This window comes from Zeus faber (assembly GCF_960531495.2).
Source record: "Zeus faber genome assembly, chromosome: 13".
In the NCBI taxonomy this organism is placed as follows: domain Eukaryota; kingdom Metazoa; phylum Chordata; class Actinopteri; order Zeiformes; family Zeidae; genus Zeus; species Zeus faber.
The window spans coordinates 9977278-9995832 of record NC_137198.1 but is presented as its reverse complement, the minus strand read 5'-3'; the positions used below and the strand labels follow the sequence as shown (position 1 = coordinate 9995832).

The 18555-nt window shown below is 43.7% G+C and overlaps 1 protein-coding gene across 2 annotated transcripts in view; it reads right to left on the bottom strand.

The window, feature by feature from the left end:
• Nucleotides 1-1189: 1189 nt before the first annotated feature.
• fermt2 (FERM domain containing kindlin 2) overlaps nucleotides 1190-18555 on the bottom strand; it is a 53488-nt gene continuing 36122 nt past the window's right edge. The window contains exons 6-17 of one of the 2 annotated variants that reach the window (XM_080012607.1): nucleotides 17300-17525; nucleotides 17094-17196; nucleotides 16822-16929; nucleotides 13744-13878; nucleotides 12179-12228; nucleotides 11434-11558; nucleotides 10799-10905; nucleotides 10087-10308; nucleotides 5450-5470; nucleotides 4005-4129; nucleotides 3380-3521; nucleotides 1190-2882 (exon numbers count right to left, since the gene is read on the bottom strand). In XM_080012607.1, coding sequence (XP_079868733.1) covers nucleotides 2709-2882; nucleotides 3380-3521; nucleotides 4005-4129; nucleotides 5450-5470; nucleotides 10087-10308; nucleotides 10799-10905; nucleotides 11434-11558; nucleotides 12179-12228; nucleotides 13744-13878; nucleotides 16822-16929; nucleotides 17094-17196; nucleotides 17300-17525 — 1538 coding nt within the window. In that variant the 3' untranslated portion in view covers nucleotides 1190-2708. The remainder of the gene's footprint in view (nucleotides 2883-3379; nucleotides 3522-4004; nucleotides 4130-5449; nucleotides 5471-10086; nucleotides 10309-10798; nucleotides 10906-11433; nucleotides 11559-12178; nucleotides 12229-13743; nucleotides 13879-16821; nucleotides 16930-17093; nucleotides 17197-17299; nucleotides 17526-18555) is intronic. The other variant, XM_080012608.1, reaches the window with a different exon arrangement.

The window sequence follows — 18555 nt, the reverse complement described above, 5'->3', positions numbered from 1 at the left end:
TATGAACTGCAATGATTCGGTCAGAATATTAACAATCGACAAAACTCAGCTGACTGAACTGGCAACCCACGCACTGAACTTCACAGGTGGCTTCAGAAGATAATCATAATCAGGAATAATTACTGGGTGAGGAGGGCAAAAAGCGAACCTCCCCTCCCCAAAAAATCTGCAATACGCCTTTGCCGCTTCCGGTGATTCCCAACCTTTTTCATATCAAGGGCCCTCACTTTGTCCCCACGTTGGGGACACTGCCCCAGTTGAGCAGCAGGTGAAAACTATGACAATGAAGTCAGAAGTATGAATAAGTGGCTGTCTTCTGCCCTCAGGTGGGGGAACAGCAGCGTTGCATCACTGCTTCGTCAACATGTACAGTAAGCTCATAATAATAGAGAACTGGTGATCACATGCAGAAATTTCTGGGATTTTTGTGATGTATAATGAACAATAACATAAATATAATGATTAAGACTCAAATTGCAAAAACAACAATAAACCAAGGATTTTTTTTTTTTTTTTTTTTTTTTTTTAATAAAAATTATTTTTTATTTTTTAAAATAAATGCATTTTTACAGTCTGAAAACAGCAGGACATGCACCGCTGCTCCGGGACGAAGGAGTCAAACACAAACATGGCAGAGAGAAAGAAAACAACGTGTGTTTCTCCGTTTATTCCAACCGCTTTGTCTCAAACTCCAGGACTGAAACTCTGAGGCTCCTTCATACGACACATGCCTTTATTAACTGTGATTAAACCTGAAGCTTAAAGTGATATAAAAGAAAAAAGGCATTGAGCAAAAAAATTTATTTATTTATTTTTTTAATAACGTGTAGTTCATAGAGTGAGCAAAACGCAACTCAGTGCCTCAAATTGCTAGAATAGAAAAGAGAAAAATTAAATTACACTTGTAAGTAGAAGCGATGAGGAATAAAGCGTAATCGAAAAGGAAAAAAAAAACAACAAAAAAAAACAAGAAAAAATAATCATAATATGTAGTGTGAGGACAAAATTCTTCATAAAAATCCTAAAAAACCTGGAGTTTGAGACTAGTGTCATCTTCATATATATTTATATATATCTTCATCTGAAAACTCAATAAGACAGAACAATTGGCGGCCACAAAATTTACTAGACAACGTCGACAGCCGGACCCCCGACCCCACCCCACCCCGCCCCCGCAATATTCTCTGCAAAACAATACACTTAAAATAAAAAGCAGCAACAAAATCAACAACTGTACAATTCTATAAAACCTGTGTTTTTACATTAGTTACAAAAAACTAACACTTCATTTACTGATCCTTCACACAGAGGACAAAACAAAAAAAGAGGAAAAAAAAAAAAAATACTTTTGCATATTCCTTCTTCAAAAACTCAGTGACCTATTGCTGGTGCATAATGATAATAAATGATAATAATAATAATAATAATAATAATAATAATACTAGATGGTGGAAAAAAAATAAAAAAATTCCTGCGGTGTAGTTCACATGCACTAAGCATCATTTAATCTGAGTGCAATTCACTACATGCTTATTGATAAACTGGATAACCACGGATGCATGTTTTGGCAAAATACAACTCCATGTCCTTGGATTTCATAATTTAATAATTTGCATTCCAGGTACAATACTTGTCTTGAAGAAAAAAGATTAAGAAATAAAAAAAAAATAAGAAGGAAAAATTCTGAGCCAGAAATTAATTCATAGCAGTTCCCCTGACTGACCATAAGGGGGCGACTGGGAATCTCTGTGCATGAATTTTTAGTGTTTTAAATGTAGTGTTTTTTTAAGTGGGGGAAAAAAATAAAAAAAAATAAAAAAAAAATTTGAGCTTGGTTGTTGTCGTCGTCTCGAAACGAAAAAAATGAGAACGTTGAAAGCATGAAAAGAAGTAACAGTTAACATTTTTTAACTACAGCTTATTATTCGCAAAACCGACTTACTGTCTTCAAACTGTAAGAAGTGCTTAAATGTGATTTTATACAAGCTACTGAGGATGAGGTGAAACGAAAAGTCCTTCATAGAAATGAAGTGTGTGCGTGCGTGTGTGGTGTGTGTGTGTGTGTGTGTGTGTGTGTGTGTGTGTGTGTGCGCGCGCGCGCGCGCGCTGTGATAAATAATTCAATGGACAGTGGGTGTTTGTTGGACGTCAAAAAGATATATTCTAGTTAATTATGTAAAAAAAATAAAATAAAAGGAAAAAAAAGACAAGATGAGCTCCCTCAGCCCGGATGAAGAAAAAGACAGAGAGAGAGAGAGAGAGAGAGAGAGGGATGGAGAGAGAGAGAGAGAGAGACAGAGAGAGAGAGAGAGAGAGAGAGAGAGAGGGATGGAGAGAGAGAGAGAGAAGGTCTTTGGGATGAAACAGATTCCTGCGAGTTTGAGCAGATCTGATCGTTTCTAGTTCCCGTCAAGGTTTTCGGTCGGGGTTGGAGAACGAACAAGAAAAAAAACAACCAAAAAAAAAAACAATAATACAAACAAAAAAACGTTTCGCTGATGTGCGAGTTCGGCATCTTTTCGCGAAACGGAGGCCGCGGCGGCGGTGGACATTCTGGGATTCGCACTCGGGGGGGGGGGGACTAGTGTTATTATTACAGGAAACGACCTTGTCAGTGTTAAGGGGAAAAACACGGAAAACAGAATAATAGAACTTCATCCAAACCCTTCCTCTTGACCCCTCAGACGCCCCCCCCGGGCCGCGCCCCCTCAGACCCAGCCGCTGGTCAGCTTGTAGAACATCTCCTCGTCCAGAGACTCGTTCTGGTCCTTGGCGCGCGTCGACAGGAAGATGTAGCCGCCGATGAACTCGTGCACCACCTTGCAGTCCACCTCGGCGCAGGTGAACGCCAGGCTGGGCTCGTCGGCAAACTCCACCGTCACCTGGAGGACGGAGGGACGTCCCCAAAAAAAAAAAATTAAAAAAAAAAGTTAAAAAAAACAGTTAAAAAAACACACACACACACACACACACACACACACACACACACACACACACACACACACACACACACACACACACACACACACACACACACACACACACACACACACACACACACACTTTATATATTTTTTTTAATTGTTAAAAAAAATTCTGAGCTGAATTCATTCTTTTTACTAATATAATATAAATTTGATTATCATAATATAGAGTGTATTATAACATATACTATAATATAATATATATTTTTTATATATATGAGAAAAAATACAATTAAAAAAAAAAACATTTAAATATGTAAATTCTTTACAGTGGTATTGATATCACTACCGGGTACAAAAACAGAAAAAGTCATAAAACACGTGATTTTCCACAGCTGTATGTATGTTTGCCAGCTGGCGCGTTCTCTGCGCGAGGTGTGAAGCCGACTGCGTACCATCTTGATCTCCCAGTTGACGTTCCACTGCTTCATGTTGCTGAAGCGCCAGGTCTTGATGGCGTCGCCGGTGCCGGCGTCCATGCGGATGAGGCGGTTGTAGGTGATGCCGATCAGCTCCTCCCTCTTCTCGCCCTGGAACCTGGGGAGGAAAGTACGCGAGGAAAAATTGAAAACACGGTTAAACACCTACTCTCAAATAAATACATATTCAAAAAATAATTTTATATATATATATATATATATATATATATATATATATATATCTGAGAACATCACAAGGAGGCTTAACTCAAAAAAATACTTTTTTTATGAAAATCACAAAATAATAAGCCAACCGCGGCCTTAATGATGTTTAAATGTTGAATTTATTTTATAGTCAACCCTCACAGATCCTATATTCGCCACTTTTTCAGAATTTGGGATTCCAGAGAGCGACAGGCTTTGGAAAGCAAAAAAAATGATTGGGAGGTTTGTCCTAAAATAACATTTACAGTACAGGAGAACCTCGGCCTGGGTAGAAGAAATGACGAGGGCTTTGAAAATCAGATGGGAAAAAAAAAAACAAACACAACAACCCAGAATAAAGGTTGAGTTTGAGTGTGGTTTCAGGGACGGGACCCACTTGGCCAGGAAGTGGGTGATGCCGAACTCGGGCAGGGACTGCCAGGCCTGGATGAAGCGCATCTTGGCCTCAATCAGACTCATCTGGGCCACGTTCTGGTGGGCTTCCAGAATCCGGGCGGAGATCTGGACATCACACGGGAAAAGAGAGAAGAACAAAAAGGTTGATAGAACCGTCCCAAAGCGGCGGACAGACGCGCCCCGCAGCGTCCGTCCACTGTGGAACCGGAAGCCACCCAACTGGAGTGCATCTACGCCCTGGAAACCACCGCGTCGTGCCCGAACAGTCAGGAGGAACCCAGAGGAAAACACTACGGGACGATGAGGACTAAACAAACAACAATTAAAAGGATACTTTCGCCGTTTTTCAACCCAGGCCTTATCGACATGTTGGTTCCTGTCATTTATAACTGTTACTACTGGGGAAACTTACCACTGCGCTTCAATGCAGTCAAATGGGTAAAATGAAAATGGGAAAGTCACAATATGGACCGTCTTGGTATGTTAAGGAGGAGGGTTTTTGGGGGGGCTGGGGGCTGTTGGCTTAAACGCTTGCCCCATTGGATTGCATTTAGGTACGGTGAGAGAGCTGCAGCAGAGTGGTAAGTTTGTCACTCGTAAACTAAGTTCAGAGAAGTTGTTGCTATGACCATGGAACTTACCACTCTGCTGCAAGCTCTCCTCACTGTTCTCCAGTGCAGGCCGATGGGGAAAAGCGTTTAAGCCCTAAAAGCCTTGTCGAATTTCCTTTTTGGAAATGGGGAATGTCAGAATATTGACGTTGTTGGTATGTTGAGGAGATTTAACTTTTTGTTATTATTATTTATTTTTTTTAAGGTTTGAACATTTGCCCCATTGGACTGCACTGGAGCACAGTCACAAGCTGCAGCAGAGTGGTAAGTTTCTCAGTAGTAAAGTAAAGTTCCGTGAGCCGTTACCAATGATGGAAATATACATTTTAATTAGACCTGGGTTGAAAAATAATGAACCTATCCTTTCAATATAGGCTCAACACGTGGATTTCTGAGCCATAATTATCTGCCTCCTGGGGTGAGTGTCCTTTACATTCAAAGGAAAACTCTTCTAGCTATTAATACTGCTAGATCCATTTTTTAAATAGATGCCGATTGCCACAATCACTCTTGTTCAATCCCAATAAGGTTAAAAGAACAACAAAAGAGTTTTCCTTTATATGTAAAGCTGGCAAATCCAACCTCAAACTGCAATCCATATCATTTGATAGTATTTACACCGCTGTTGTAAATGTGTTAGGAGGTAAAAATAACAAAAAAAAACACCCGCAGTGTTGTATTGAACACTTAAAAATAACACAATCTACTGACACACATTAGAAGGTGTTAGGGACCGACGATTTGACCTAAATCAGACTAAAAACTACAAACTAGAAGCGAGAGAAACTTGGATTTCGATCTCGACTGAACTTACCAGGTCCCTGATATAGCCTGGCTGAAGAGGGGAGGAGAAAAAAAACAAACAAAAAACAAAACAAAAACAGGAAGAAAGAAACAAAAAAGAAGAGAGAGAGAGAGAGAGAGAGAGAGAGAGAGAGGGGGGACAACAGTGAACAAGCAGGTGAGAAACAATGCTCAGGCGAGAAAAATAGAGAGAAATAACACTGTTTTTAATGTGGAAGAGCCAAGAGAATTTAAAGGGTTAAAAAAAAAAAAAATTAAAAATAAAAGCTTGCTTCCACACACGGGAGGAGGGCACCGAGTTATACAATGAGGATTCAGACAGAATAATATTTATCAAGATACTACTCAAAAAAATCAATGGGTAATGATTATTCAGGGCATCAGCAGGTGTGAGAGAATTACATGTGATCATTTTTAAGGCTTTTTAAAATCAAGAATTTTATGGATACCTTTTTTTTTTGTGAAAAATAACTTAATAAATCTCCTCAAAATCTAAAAACAGACAAAATGTTCATGTTGAAATGACTATTTAATGACATTGAAGGCCTTATATTTGTGAAAAATATTTTTTTTATAAAAGGACCCGTAGACGCCCTGCTATTCCTTATCCAACTTTATATAAAGAAATCCATTCAATTGTATTAAATGAAAGTTGAATTATTTCACTACCACTTGTCTGTCTGGACACGTGCAGTGTCCCTAAACCGCCGCCAGATGGCGCCACACCCCGCAGCAACACACCCTGACCCCAGCCGGACCCCTCCACCCTGCTGAGTTTATTATTGCAGCCTCCATGTTTGTTTCCTCTCGTGTAAAATGATACGTCGTGATTCCCAACGTCCGAAAGCAGCAGCGGCCTCCGTGATCTGAGAGATTCCGCCGCTTGATCTTCCTGAGGACGGAAGCGATTTTCGGAGGGCGTGTGGCGAGGAAGTGGAGTTGTAGAGGGAAGGGGTGTCGACGATGAGGGGGTGGCGTAAAGGGGTGGAGGCGGTGATGAAGGGGTGGAGGAGGTGATGAGGGATGGAGGTAAGGGGTGGAGACGGTGAGAGGTGGAGGTGGTGATGAAGGGGTGGCGTAAAGGGGTGGAGGCGGTGATGAAGGGGTGGAGGAGGTGATGAAGGGATGGAAGTGATGGAGGTAAGGGGTGGAGACGGCGAGGAAGTGTTTAAGGAAAGGGAAGGGGTGATGACAAAGTGGTGGAGTAAAGAGGTGGAGGTGACGATGAAGGAGGGAAGGGGTGTCGACGATGAAGGGGTGGCGTAAAGGGGTGGAGGTGGTGATGAAGGGGTGGCGTAAAGGGGTGGAGGAGGTGATGAAGGGATGGAGGTAAGGGGTGGAGACGGTGAGGAAGTGTTTGAGGAAAGGGAAGGGGTGATGACAAAGTGCTGGAGTAAAGAGGCGGAGGTGACGATGAAGGAGGGAAGGGGTGGAGGAGGCGATGAAGGAGCGGACGTAATGGAGGAAAGGGGTGGTGCTGATGGAGTGAAGGGACGATGGCGATGACGGGGAAGGGCGGCGGAAATGGGTGGAGGTGGTAAAGGAGTGGTGCTGATGGAGAGAAGGCGTGGTGGCGAAGGGCGGTGGTAATGGGCAGAGGCGGTGAAGGGGTGAGGGAAGAGAGGGTGGCGATGGAGGGAAGGGGTAGAGGTAAAGGGTGGTAGTGATGAAAAGGTGGAGCGGGTGAAGAAGGCTCCCACAGCTCAGACTGGCAACGCTTCCGTGCACAGCTCATTTCCTGCACACACACGCCCACTCTGCAGATGAAGCACACACACACACACACACACACACACACACACACACACACACACACACACACACACACACACACACACACACACACACACACACACACACACACACACACACACACACACACACACACACCTTTCATGTTGTGCACTGTAACAGTGTTTAACTAGAGCTGGAGCAGCACAGACAGGACACCCCGGCCTCCTGCTCCAGTGTGACAGCTCGCCGTGGCACCGATCCCACGTCCCGTATCATTATCACGCCGGTCGCAGCAGAAAATGCAGGATCGGTCGTCGGGGGGTGGACTTTGTGATGATTTATGACGTTTTGGGGGTTTGTGACTCGTTCAAATCCTTGAAATGACTCAGAAGTCGGGAGTGACTCCCGACTCCGAGCTTGTGCTTGTTCTGATGGAACACAGAGCTGCTCTGCTGCTGGCAGTGATGAATTACTGCAGCCTTGCAATTTCTACCATTATTCAAGTACTTTAAGTGGAATATAATACGTTTTCACGGCAGCTCTAATGGCAATGTTGGCACAGGCTTTTTGTTGCCACATAATGTAGTAGTCCACGGTATAACGGTAAATATTTTTGTTTCAACAGCTCTAATGTTGCACCAATTTGCACTTAAACTGATATTGACTTTTTTCTTTTTAGCATGTTTTGACTGTTGTGGCGCATTTCTAAGTTGCATTTTTGATACTTGGTACTAATGGATGGCCATCATGAATGAAGTGCATCAATAAAATATGGCTCGTACCAGTTGAGAAAATTAATATTGGATCGCATTGGTATCGGTGTCGGCAGATACTTGAGATTTAAACATTCGGTACAGGAAAAACAAAAAGCGCCATCACTCTTTTTATCTTAAACACGTTTCCCGTGAGTTTTTGCAACAATAAGTCAGCATACCAGTAACTTTTTGTTTCGTTTTCCAATAATAATAATAATAGGGGAAAGGTTCCATTTTACAAGCTAAAAATGGTGCACAACCCTTGTCTCTGCCTGGCAAACATTTCCTGTCTGAGGGCTCTCCCCCGTCCTGCTGTCTCTCTCTCTCTCTCTCTCTCTCTCTCTCTTTTCACCGGGCGACGCACTAGAGTCCAGACAGACCATCACTGAGTCATCACCAATGACGTCCCCCAAAAAACACTCCTCTTTTCCTACAGAGCTTAATCAGAGCCAGATTGAGTGAGTAAGGTCCGGAAAACCCTCCCCCCCACTCTCCATCAGGTATACTATATGTATATATACATATATATTCAGCTGTTCCAGTGCACGCACATGGACACACGGACACACACATACACACATAATCTCAAAACAAAACAAAACAAAACAAACAGTGATGCAGTATATGAAATCTCGCCCCCTGCTGGATGCCCTCAATCCTGACAATGCAAAAAATTGGAGAAAACGAGCGCCTTATTGTATTTAAGGGTGAATTGTGACCGTATTGTCTTGTCGGTTATATATAGCTAAATATAACTACGAGAAATGGAGAGAAACATTTACATATGTTTTTTGTTGTCTTGAGTAATATAAATACTAAAATATATACAGTAAGTATAAAATATTCACTCTAAACTGCATATATATATTTAAACTCTACATACCTTTTAAAATATTGGCACGCTATTGACTTGATGACTTCTGAACGGACCTAACGCATCATGACATGAATATTGTGAGTTGTAGGAGACAATTTTTACTTGTACATTAGAGGGTCCGTTGATGGTTTTAGCAACTGACCGCTCAAGGGTGACCGCTTTATACCGCTCGATCTGGGTGTATGCCGTAACAAGCAGTTTTGGAAAGATGCGTCAAAAAAGAAGAAAACACAGGTACAGACAAGATCCGGATCCATCCTATTTGTTTCTTTTGTTTCTTTTGTTTCTTTTGTCTGCCGATGAAAGGAAGGAGGCGGACGGGGAGAGAGAGAGAAAGAAGGTAAGGAATCTATTACAGCACTGACTGGAGCAAGTCTACTGAAATCAAGCTCAGTGGTCGGAGCGGCTGCTGTCCTGGTTTCCCCTCGGTGAGAGAGAGAGAGTGAGAGAGAGATTAAGAGAGAGAGGACTGGCAGAGGAGTGCAGGGGCGGTGAGGCGGGTGGTGGTGGTGGTGGTGGTGGTGGTGGGGCGCATTCCAAGGCGAGACAACCCCGATGCCAAGAGGCGTCCATCTGGGAACCATCAGGCGCTCCATCCTTCTTACTCCTCCTCCTCCTCCTCCTCCGTCTCACCCCTCCAACGTGTAAACCACCTCCTCCTTGTCACTCCTCCACCTCACTCTTCCATCTGACTCCTCCAACGTCTCGCTCCACACCTCGGTCCTCCTCCGGCTTGCTCCTCAAATGTGAAAACAACCTCCTCCATCCCACTCCTCCAACTCGCTCCTCCTCGATGTCGCTCCTCCACCATCTCGCTCCTCCACCGACTGAGCACTACTCCATCTCATTCCTCCTCCTCCTTCTTGCTCCTTCTCCATCGCACTCCTCCTCCAACTCACTCCTCCAACATGTAAACAACCTCCGCCATCTCGCTGCTCCTCCTCCTCCACCACCTCACCCCTCCTCTATCTCACTCAAGTCTTATTGGATCTCATCTTATCTTAAACATTGTGATTTTTAAATTAATTTGAGAAAACGTGAGATATAATTTGACATTTAACAATTTATACAACATAATATATATGAAACAATATACTGAGCTTTCACAATGTATCACAAACATGTAGTGGGTCAGGCCGCCTTTAAGTGATTTAAAATCGCAGGGCCAGATGAGGCCCCCGGGTGTATGGTTTGAGCCCCCACCTGCTGTACTGTAGCATCAGAGCACACATCTGGAACAAACAAACCCAAAACATTTGAAGGTTAAATCGGGTCATGTACCTGCTTGTTCTTGTACTTCTTCAGGTATCGGGGCGACACCAGACACTCGGGGTTGATGTCGGTGGTGATGGGCTCGGCGATGAACTGGGAGTCCGGGTTCATGTGCTGCATCTTCAGGAAGGACAAGATGTTCTGCACCTCCAGGTTGTACGAGCTGTCCGCCATCGTCTTCCCCTTGGACGCCAAGCGGCACGCAGCCATCCAGTGGGCGTACTGCTTCTCCTGGAGGAGGAATAGAAGGAGGAAGAGGTGGAAGAGTGGAAAGAGGAGGAGATGGAGGAGGAAGAGGAGGAGGTGGAGGGAGAAGATGGGCGGGAGGACAAGGGAGAGGTGGAGGAGGAAGAAGAGCAGGAGGAGGAAGAGGAATAGGAAGAGGTGGAGGCGGAACAGCAGGGGGTGGAAGAGGAGGAAGATGGGTCGGAGGGAGAAGGGAAAGAGGAGGACGAGGAAGATGGGAAAGAGGAGGACAAGGAGGAGGTGGAGGAAGAGGAAGGAAAGCATTAGGTGGAGGACCACAGAACCTTGAACAGGTGGGTGCAAACTCTTCTTGGACATCCATCTACAGGTCCAGTATGAAGGCCAGTATTGAGCTCAGTGTTCTAGGGTTTTTACAACTTTGGAAATTCTGAGTCTGAGACATTTTAGGACTTTCTGAAAGGACACTGCACACGCCCTGCGTGCAGGGTAGGAAAAGCTTTTATTTTGGTTTTACCATGTCACACCGCAGCCAGATCTCGTTCATGCCGTCAGCGACGGGGATCAACAACTTGATGTTGAATTTCTGACCCGAGATGTTGACGTCCGGAGTCACCTCACAGCCTGAGACACAGGACACAGGTCAGAGGTCACGCTCGCCCTTCCTCCTCTCCCTGTCTCACTCTCTCTCCCTCTCACCGCCCTCTCTCCCTCTAACCACATCCATCCACCCCTGCTTCTCTCTCCCCCCTTCTCTCATTCTCTCCCTCCCCATTTCTCTCTCTCTCTCCCCATTTCTCTTTTCTCTTCTCATTTCTCTATTGCCATCCCTCACACCCCTTCCCCCTCTCTTCCTGCCTCGCTCCCCTTGCCACCCTCCCCATCTCCCTTAATCTCGAGCCCTCCCCCCCCCTCTTTCCTCTCACACCCCCTCCGTCCTTCTCCTCATCCCTCTCTCCCTCCCTCACTCATCCCTCACACCCTCTCCCTCTCTTTTTCTACTTTTTCCTCTCTCCCCCTCCATCACATACACACAACAGAATACAAGTTGCAGTCTTGTGTACAAGCATATACTGTACATGTACTTTGCGTTTGTGTGTGTGTGTGTGTGTGTGTGTGTGTGTGTGTGTGTGTGTGCGTGCGTGTGCGTACCTCTGAGATTCATCTGCAGAGTGGGTGTCCCGTGAGCCTCCTCTTTGCTCTTGTAACAGGAAATGGTGATATCCTTGAACGTGCACCAGTACTGCTTATAACCCTTCAGGGTGAGCTTCTTAGGCCTGGAAACACACACGCACACAGAAATGAAGACATGAGGTTTTTCCATTAGACAGGAGAGAGTGAGAAAGAGACACCAAATGAGCCCAGAAAAAGGGGGGTGGAAAGAGGGCTGGATTTGGGAGAGCGGCCAGTGTTGGGTGTGAACATTAATGGAGGAGCATTATAGAGGAAATGCCTCTTGAAATAATTCCCTCCTGCAGTTTGGATTTATGAGCCAATCAAACCACAAGGGCCACCTGCCTATCAGCGGGGGCTTTGATCCCCGCCCTTGCCAAAAAAAAAATAATAATAAAATAAAATAAAAAAACTGAAACAGAAACAAAACAGGCCTCTTAATAATTATTTGGGACCATCGGGCTCTGAAGCTAAAAAAAAAAACCGAAAACTCAGCTTGTAATGTCCTTTGGCACATAGAGATGTGTCCAATTAGCCCTGACACGAAACACAAAACAGACACAAAGCCTCAGATTTAGCCGAACTATGTTACGATACAACCTCCTTGGAGACAGATGTGATCTTTGCACGCACAGACAAATGTGTTCAAGCAGGGATAATAATTGTGGATGGGTGGAAGGATGGATGGCTGAAATGGGAGAAATATTTGAGCATCTGGACTTACTTGAAGACCTTGACGTAGTCGGCCAGCTCAGGAATCGACGTGATATCGCCCTGGGAAGAAAACAAGAGAAAGAGAAAAACTGAGGATGATTTTTTTTGTTTTGTTTATAGAATGAGACACGGTTCTAGATTAGATAGATGAAAAAATATATAGAAAAATTGAAAATAAACAATGAACAACAAAATGTGTCAATATGCAATAAATAACAATTCATAACTTTTATCACAGTAAAAACAAACCTGACCATAAACAATATACCAGAAAAATGTAAAAAGAAAAAATAAACCAATAAAAAAATATCATCACCCTATAAAAAAAATTTCAAATCAGTGTGGGTACAATTGTTTTTCATTTTTTATTTTGCAGAGCAAGACACGGTTCAATGTAACTAGAACAATGGCCTCCTCCGTCTTGACTTTCCAGGTTGGGATCAGTCCTTCTTCAGATTGGGAAAACTCTGCATATTATGTAAAAACCTCCAAGCTCAGCTTCCTGGGATAAGCTGAATAAACAGCGCAGCCGAAACAATGGCAGCGTGTAACATATTGCGCTCCCGTTAAGGTTAGTAACTTTTTGGGCTACTGTACTTTTACTTTGGCGCAACTTCCCCCTGCCCATATAGGGCAGGGGGAAGTTTATTCATTTTTTAGCATAGTGCTTCCTGTTAACTGCCGTTTGTAGATTTGTACATATGTACATATGTTTAATTTTATTTCAATACCGTATACATTATATCGCTGTACCCATTTTGTTTTCCACCCTGGTGCACACAGTATATATACAGTTTTAATTGTATAGACATCGAATACATTTTTATGCAGTACCCTACACAGTGTTATGCAAACTTGCACTATTTCCTATTAATGTCAGAATGTGAATGGTTGGTTCAGAGGTTTACTGTTAATATTTTATGTTTATTGCATATTGTCAATTTCGTGTTCATTGTTTATTTTTAGGGCTATTTTTCTTGTTTCTTGTTTATTTTAGGTTTATTGTACATAACCAATTTATTACTATTCTTATGCTTATTTTACATTGCCAATTTCTTACAATTTTTTCTTCTGCTACTTTATTATTATTACCTATTGTTTTGATGCTGCTCTAATACTGTCATTTCCATCTGGAGATGAATAGTATCCATCTATTTAACTTCCATCTCTTTTATTTATTTTAACACTCGCAACTGCTCCGTCAATTTCTGCTGCAATAACACCTGAATTTCCCCCTCTGGGGAAAAAAAAGTGTTATAGCTCATCCACACACACACACACACACACACACACACACACACACACACACACACACACACACACACACACACACACACACACACACACACACACACACACACACAAATAAGTAAGTAAATAAAAACATTTGAATGAATGAATTAATTAATTAATAAATAAGTAATTAAGTAAGAAAGTAAGTAAGTAAGTAAATAAATAAATAAGTAAGTAAATAAATAAGCAAGTAAATAAATAAATAATACGTAAGTAGTTTGTTAGTAAGTAAGTAAATGAATAAGTAAAGTAAAGTAAAGTGAAGTGAAGAGCCCTGGTTACCAGTGCGTTGGAGGTCTTCCCTCCCTCCAGAGTGATCTCCAGGTCCGACAGGGCGGCGTCCACCTCGTCCACCTCCTTCTCGCTGTTGTTCATGTGGTTCTCTGAAGACATGATGGACAGCTTGTTGATGTGGTACTGCGAGGGAAAGGTAGAGAGAGAAAGAAGGTTGACTCTGTGTTAATGTGAAAGGCAGCGACCGGGCAAAAGAGGAGTAGGAACGCATAAAGAAATAATAATAATGACCGTGGCCAAAAGCGGATTCTGTAATAACATGATCACCACGTGTGCATTCAGGAAAACAAAGCCTGAGAAGATTCATCTGCCATCTTGTCAAGCTGTGCCTGAAAAAACAGAATAAGCCAGAGTATGTTTGTCTGCCCTTTTCCTTCCTATTATGATAAAGGATGGATGAAAATGGCAGACTGTAATGAAATTGTCTATTTTACTTGCACTGCTTATCGTATTATGCAATGCAGTAGCTAGTACAGGCTTCAAACTATTACTGAAAGGAAAGTGGGACTGCTGCAGTTTAATACATGGCAAGTGTGCGGGAAACAAATATTTTCTTGCTCAAGCTGTTTTGAATTCATGTAAATATATGTATCTACTTGTTTGCATGCCTGTCATTATTATGTGTGTTACAATGCAGTAGGGATTGATCCAAACGTGACAATTGAATCAATAGTGCAAGGCACGTCTCTGCCTGATTTAATGATTACATTGAACCGTAATCATAAAATCACGTCACTGTTGAAGCCTGCACAAAACACACATCACAGTTACGTTGCAAAACTAAATTGCCAACTGCCAATAACTTCCCAATAAATAAATGGATTCCGGGCGCTGACCAGTACAGTATGTCCAGTGAGAACACTGTGAGACAATGTCCAATGTCAGAGATTATGCATTAGTGAAGCACTCATAGTACACGTCTTTAAACTATCACAGGCTATAAATTTGCCTTTACTTGGACCATAAATTATACTACAATTGGTTATTTTTTTGTATTAACAATGGAAAAACGGGTCGTTCCACAGTGACCATTTTATTAAAACGCGACCATGCACTCCCATGAGTCACACACACTAAATACAACCTGTTGACAAATGGTATTTATAATGTCAACCTTCCATCACTAACTCCCACAAAATATGAATTAACAGCTGTCGAGAGAGAGAGAGAGAGAGAGAGAGAGAGAGAGAGAGAGAGAGAGAGAGAGAGAGAGAGAGAGAGAGAGAGAGAGAGAGAGAGAGAGAGAGAGAGAGAGAGAGAGAGAGAGAGAGAGAGAGAGAGAGAGAGAGAGAGAGAGAGAGAGAGAGAGAGAGAGAGAGAGAGAGAGAGAGAGAGAGAGAGAGAGAGAGAGAGACAAAGCCAGAGAGTGAGAGATTTGAGGCAAAAGCCAGCTAAGGTTACACAATGTGGGACAAAGGGTTCTCAGTGACAACAGTGAGCCCTCTTCAGCCTCACTTTGCCACACCCTCTCGGCTGGCTCTTTAAAAGCCATGTAGACGCTGGTGAGCTATGTGCTTGTGCGTGCGCGCTCCCCGAATTGACTGACTGAGTGACTGATCGCATGTATTTTGAGATACAAAGCACAACACCCATCCAAGCTCAAGAGTCGTAGACCTAGTCCTACCGACATGGTGAGCTGATGGCTAATTCCTATGGTGTTGCCACATGCCAAAGTGACACATCCAGGTGATCCGGGCTTCGGTAACCCAAGCTAACCAGCTCTCGGGTCTGGACAATGATTCATCTTTTTTTATCAGCTCCCCCAGTAACATGCAACCATCTTCTAGCCCCCTTTCCAAACGTCGTCAGTGAAAACCATAGCCACCAGCCCTGAGCGAAGGTCGCCCAGCTGAAACAGAGTAAGAGAGGCAGCACAGCGCGAACAGACAAGTAGCGACAGACTAACGCCCCAGTCTAAACACACCAAGAGCATCAGCATCTTCGCTCCTTTCTAAGAGGGAAGTAACAGGAAGCCCGTTAGGTGTAATTATAACTGGACCCTCATGAGACATAACCCGCACCTCAATGTGTACGCAGGATTTTCGGGGAATGCCAGTGAGTCTCCCTGACTCTTGCTAACTGGAGTGGGTGGTCCCGGTCGAGAGGCTGCCTCATGGCCCAAAACACTCTATAATTACCTCAGGGGTGAGGACAAGGTGGCGTCCCCAGGTCTTGGCACCCAGGCTTTATGAGGGGTTGGAAATAGCAGGGGCACCAACCCCCAGGCTGAGGGTGCAACCCGAGGGGGCAAAGGGGGCTCACATCCACTCCGCTTCCCGTGTTCCCTAATAAATCAACGGACACAAGTTCTCTTCCTCCCGCTCTACTGTTACAAAGATCAGAGAATATGGTGTATTACTCAACAAGTTTAAGCACTTTGAGTTAAGGTCACAGCATAGTCTTGGTTATTGGAAGGCACTTCGACTAGACAACTTTTGAGGGAGGGAAATTAGGTTCTGGACCAAAGTTTATTTTTAAATACACCTGTAACAAAGTCATCGGCATTAAGAAACACTTCGCTGTTTGCTTGGGTTCGAATAACTACATATAAAACCAAGAACATTCTCCAATTTCTGCATTTCCTCCCTTGTTCTGACCAACCAGTAGATCCGAGACTTAAAAATACCAAAGTTCCATAAGAGCAAAGTTGTACTTTGCTAGATCATAAACTGAATGTGACAATTAAATAAATGCCTCCCCAGTCATGAATCATTCATAATGGATGTTTTCCAAAGAGGCCCGCTGAAAAAGTTGCCAACTCAGCAGCCCATTTGGAATATACGTGATAATAACCTCTATTAGCTTCTTCTGCAACAATGTACAATAGCCAAGTTTAAGTGTGCCTACCACAGCAGAAGAGGAAGCCATATGGCTCAGGTCTGGGCTGAAAGCCCATCCAATTCATTAGCTTGTGGTTGAGAAGGCAGTGTGCCCAATGAGAACAGGGTTTGCGGGTCCTCAAACTGCATACCCTGACGAGGCAATAATTAATCGGGCCAAGTGAGATCCCACACAGACATACACAAACCAGCCCAGTAAGCATAGACGCACACATGCACACCTTACCTGCAGGGCAGCAAACATCATCATTTCCTCCTCGGTGCACTCAATTTCCTCCAGCAGGATGGCCCATTTGGCCTGTTCATAGAGCTGGTTGACCCGGATGGCATCATACTGCATGGGAAATAAGGTTTCAGCGGAAACGTTGGATGAGCTAACATGCATATAGCGATGAAATATATTATCCAGACATAGACCCATGGACCCATGGATAGTCACACTCACACATGCTATTGTGTAAAGCTAAGTTTTATTTTGAAGAGTGCGAGGAGTCGTACCTTAGGGTTGAGGTCAAAGAAACTGTGGTACTTAAACCGCAGGAGCAGAACCTCATTTTCTTTCACATCCTGCTCCATGAGGGACCTGGATGAGTCCAGCCACCTGCACAGACATGCATATTTACATTGTGCATACAATTTCTTCATACATAAAATCATTCAACGTTACAGAAGCTTTTCTTGTGTTTACACAAGATTCAGCTCACCCCTGGTTGATTTTGGCTTTGTCGAGGAGCGACTGTGGCTTGTAGAGCTTGACCAGAATGTCAGGAGAGGAGATAGGCTGGCTGACGGCGAGGATGCTGGGGTTGCCCTCGGACAGGGGGCTGTCCCCAAACCAGGCGGAGGTGGGCGACAGGGGGCTGCCGTCCCTGGAGTCGTAGGTGGGGGTCATGGTCTTACTGTACAGGCCTGGGCTGGAGTAGATGCTCCCTGGAAGCAAATACACATCAGTTAGCCACTTGATGGTCAAAGTGCAAAGACTTTCACAGCTACTAAATCAAGTGATCTCACGATATTTAACATTATAGCGTGGTTTAGTCGTTCAGTGACTCTAAACATTGACACGATATCCTCACAAAAGAAAGCACAGTTACAAAGACATAATCACAACAAGACAGCACGCACGCCGCAGCCTAGCCAGGCCAGCTAGAGGTCAACAACACACTGTGACTACCAGCCAGGACTTTGCAGATAAGGGGCTTCAACTAGGTCCTTCTGCTGTTTGCTCAGCTATTGCAGTTCAGCATGCAGATAATGCACCAAATGATGAGGGTCACCGACTTACTTTATCACAAAAACCTGCAGGAGTGCAATGCACACAGCAAACTGCAGCATAACCAGCCACATAGAAGGGAGAAAGGAAGGACTGGGGTATGGCACTAGAGTGCAAGAAGTGGACAAATGATTTAGCAATGTCAATCAAAATTTTGAGCTAAAACAGAACGTTTGGGTAACAAATGTTGATGTGCAGACTAATATTTGTTGGTTTAGTTCTTAGCAAATAAATTGATACTGACATTTGGATCTTTGCAGAAAGACAAACAAAACAAGGAGGGTTTCACTTCCTCTGGGATGGCCCCGTGGAATATTTTTGGCCCCATGTCCAGTTCCCCGCTCCCTCTGCAGGTCAAGAAGCAACACTGGCCAAACCACTAAACAGGAAGTGGGCTTGGTTTGTATTTGTGTGTTTGTGTGTGGAGCTGAGGTCATGAGAACGGGTTGCAGGCCATGGCAATCCTTCCTTCATTGAAGAGTTGGATGTTAAGGGCTGCTTTAAAGATTTCTCCCTGGTGCTCGGGGATGACCAGATCAGGGACAGTACTCCCATTTCCCCTGTGGTCTTGCATGGAATCCCAAATATCCAGAGTAGGAGTATGTACAGAGCTAGTAAGCAGAACAGTGAAAACACCACGGGCAACTTCCCATGTTTACACTGATCTCCGCCCTGATGACTTACACA